This window comes from Neoarius graeffei, chromosome 18 (genome assembly GCF_027579695.1).
Source record: "Neoarius graeffei isolate fNeoGra1 chromosome 18, fNeoGra1.pri, whole genome shotgun sequence".
NCBI lineage: Eukaryota > Metazoa > Chordata > Actinopteri > Siluriformes > Ariidae > Neoarius > Neoarius graeffei.
In genome coordinates, this window is record NC_083586.1 from 67517689 (window position 1) to 67521420 (window position 3732).

The 3732-nt window shown below is 40.8% G+C and overlaps 1 protein-coding gene across 1 annotated transcript; it reads left to right on the plus strand.

The window, feature by feature from the left end:
• Positions 1-594: 594 nt before the first annotated feature.
• On the plus strand, positions 595-2191 carry LOC132865840 (microfibril-associated glycoprotein 4-like). Its single transcript, XM_060898334.1, has 4 exons — positions 595-684; positions 768-876; positions 1245-1412; positions 1998-2191. The coding sequence occupies exons 1-4, from the start codon at positions 667-669 to the stop codon at positions 2189-2191; spliced, it is 489 nt and encodes a 162-aa protein (XP_060754317.1). The 5' UTR covers positions 595-666.
• Positions 2192-3732: the final 1541 nt, after the last annotated feature.

Sequence of the window (3732 nt, forward strand, 5' to 3'; positions counted from 1 at the left end):
CCACTTACCTTCCCTGACTCCGCCCTCCGGTCACAAACCGATGCTTGACCACGCCCCTACTGCCACAATAATGAAGAATTTATAACAATTAAAATAAAAGAAATTCAAACTCATTTTCAACAGGTAAATTAAAAATTCTTCACAATGCTCAAATATCATTGAGAACTGAAAATTATTTGCCTGTAATTTATTCATTGTTTTATTTTTATCTTTTGTTTTTAAGAAAGAATCTTCACAGCTATGGTGAGCTTTTGTCAATTCTTGCCTTTTTTCTAAACTGTTAATTAAAAAAAATTATTTATCCCTATAAGTCGATGGTTTGGGGATTGGTTATGTGTCCAATATGTATTATTATTATTATTACAGAATCAAGTCATGCTGCTGTTGCTGACAGTAGCAATGTCCTCGCTGGCCCACTCAGCTCATATCCGTAACATGTCCCAGCCGCTGGACTGTGAGGATGTGTACAAAATAAAGATCAACTGAAATCACAATGCCTCTGTTCCCAGTGGAGCGTACACCATTTACCCAGTAGGGCCTAATAAACCCGTGAAGGTGTACTGTGATATGGGCTGTGCAAAAAGTGATGGCCATAACGATGAGAAATGGACTGTGAATGAGATCATGAATCTCTTTAAGGCTGTTTGAGAAACAAATGTAACTGTAATGGTAAATAAACATGAGGTAAAAGTTTGTATGATTCAAGTTTTCTGAAATGTATTCATTTTACCAATTAATTGTTTTCACATGTACATCATGTTGTATAGTCCACCAACCAGGTGATTCAGAGGAGAATCGATGGCAATTTGAGTTTCTACCAGCCATGGGAGCAGTATAAGGAAGGATTTGGTAATGCCGTGGGTGAATACTGGCTAGGTGAGAGAACGCTGTGGCATTTTCTAATCATAGGAACAAAATATCCTCATCAAAGCAACCTTGATCACCTGGGTGTAGATAATGGCTCTGAGGTTGGCAGATTTTTCTTGAACAGACACATCAGAGATGAGCTTGTCAACAGTGTCTGGATCAGGGACCCCTTTAGCTAGATTGATTGATTGATTCATTCATTCATTCATTGACACAGAAAGGTTTTTCAATGATGTCTGACAGACTGAGCAGAGCATTGCTCCTCACTGCAGAAACTGTGAAATATGAAATCTTCCAACATCACCTGTGTCTATATGAATTATTAATCTTTATCTTCCCAACTCATGATTTGAAATCATTTTTAAAATGAATTCCAGGTCTGGAGAACATCTTCCTGATGATCAACACTGACAAGTATATGCAGAGAGTGGACATGGAGGATTTTGAGAAAGGCAGTGCCTACGCCCAGTACACTTTATTCTACATCGACTCAGAGTCCAGCAAATACAGGCTGCACATCGGTGGCTACATCAATGGAGGAGCAGGTGAGCAAATCAGTAAACACCACTTCTGTCACTGCAATTACACACATCAGTATTCAGACTTCAGACATAACCACTGATTTAAACACAAATTTTTTATGGATAAAATTATGAATGAAGATAAATTTTCTCTGTCACTGTAGCAGATGAGCGCTTGGTCAGATTATTCTTCACACTATGAGCACATTTCCTTTACAGCAGAGTGCATTGAATTAACACAAACGGTGGCATTATTTTATTAATTCAACAAATCTAAATAGTGAATTTAAAGTGTGATAAATGCGCCTATACCTTGCACAAACATTATCATTTCATGACCCCCATTTGGTATCTCATGTCTATTGTGTTCTGGACATGAGTAGATAAAACATAATGTCAGAGGTGTGAACAACATGCAGAAGACTTAATAATCTGAATGTGGAGCTCAAAAAATCCACTTAAGCAGCAGCTGGTTGGTGACAGTCACCTGACAGGTTTGATTTGTCAGCATAGGACAATCCAAACACTTTTCTTTCCACTATCTTTGACTTTTTACAGAAGATTTGAGTTGTCTGTCCTTCACACTGTCCTCTGCTTTGCCTTTTCCAGGTGATTCTTTGTACTATGTGAATGGGAGGTATTTTTCAACCTTTGACAAATCCTACACAGGAAGCTGTCCAGAGAAGTACAGTGGAGGATTCTGGTACTACTACTACAGATACTATTATTTGTGTCACAGAGCCAACCCCAACGGCTTGTATAAATACAGGAATGTGGGCACATCTTACACAGGGATCATATGACAGTCCTGGAAAAATTACTACCCTCTGAAGTCCATCACAATGAAGATCAGGCGGATTGGTCTGGAAGATGTTGGAAATCTTTAACTTTTCAGACCTGAAAAATGGAAGATATAATAGTTTCCTCATTTCCAGTTCAATGGTGTACAATGGCTTTTGTCTGTGAAAAATGCCACATAAATAAATATTTACTTTCTTGCTTAATTAGCTTAGAGAGGAATAAGTGTGATATCTCTGACTGCTGCTGGAAGCAGATGTTCAGTAAAATGGCAAGAATACTTATCAATTTCCAGTACTCTTCAGTCTTTGGGTTTATTTAGTGGTACATCTCTCTGTAATGTCCTCCATTCTCAATCGTATTAGCTTACTCTTTATGGAAATCAGTATAGGTATTATAAGGAATATGTAATTGTTAGTAAAATGGGTTAATTAAATGTTCTTTGTGTTTAACAATCCATCACTTTGGTGTGTTTCAAAATGGTGGCGCATGATGAGGATGCTGCGGCTACAAGCTCTCCCTACCTGTGCACGTTTTTTATGTTTTTTGTGTGTATTTTTGTGTGTTGTTCATCTGTACCAGACTTCAATATCCACTACAACCGCATGGACTTACTGGACATCGGTTTCCAGCAGAAAATGACGGTTTGTAGCGATTTCCATCGCATGCACAACATTCCGGATGAGATAGCGAGACCAGCAGGGTCTCCGTGGATTGTTATCGGCTCTGGCAGTCGTAGGAGGCGGCGTCGGGAGAGGAAGCAAAAACAAGTCTGTAGAGCCGGCCTGTTGACTAAGCTCAGAAAACAACCACTCAAACCTCCACTGCCAAGCCTCTACCTCTCCAACGCCAGATACATGGTAAACAAGACGGACAATTTGGAATTACAGCTGGCTGGAAATCATTACGTTCGAGAATGCTGCACATTAATCATCACAGAGACGTGGCTACATCCACAAATACCCGACGCTTCGGTGCAGCTAGCAGGCCGCACACTACACAGATCGGACAGGACCAGCGACTCTGGGGGAAAAAAGAGGTGGTGGGCTTTGCATCTACATGAATGAAGGTTGGTGTAACAATAGCACTGTATTGGACAGACATTGTTCCCCGGACTTAGAATTCATGTTGGGGAGATGCAGACCCTTCTTTCTGCCCAGAGAGCTAGCCGCCGTTATCATCACTGCCGTCTACATACCACCGGATGCTAATGTAAGAACCACTCTCTCTTTACTGCTTGACGCCATAAACAATCACCAGAGTGCCTACCCAAATGGCGTGCACATCATCGCAGGAGATTTTAATCAGGCAAATCTTAAAACTGTTTTACTGAAATTTCACCAACACGTGAAATGTTCAACAAGGGAGGATAAAACTTTAGATCATGTGTACTCTAACCTCAAGAGTGCATACAGAGCCATACCCCTCCCTCACCTGGGACAGTCAGATCACCTCTCACTGTTCCTGGCTCCAGCATACACCCCCCTCAGCCGACAAACAAACCCCAGAAGACAGACCATTATCACCTGGCCTGACGATGCCCTCC

What these genes read in the sequence shown, in the direction of transcription:
- LOC132865840 (XM_060898334.1), top strand. An exon ending in CGTGGGTGAATACTGGCTAG is followed by an intron (nt 877 to 1,244) that starts GTGAGAGAACGC and finishes AATGAATTCCAG; the next exon opens with GTCTGGAGAACATCTTCCTG. An exon ending in CTACATCAATGGAGGAGCAG is followed by an intron (nt 1,413 to 1,997) that starts GTGAGCAAATCA and finishes TGCCTTTTCCAG; the next exon opens with GTGATTCTTTGTACTATGTG.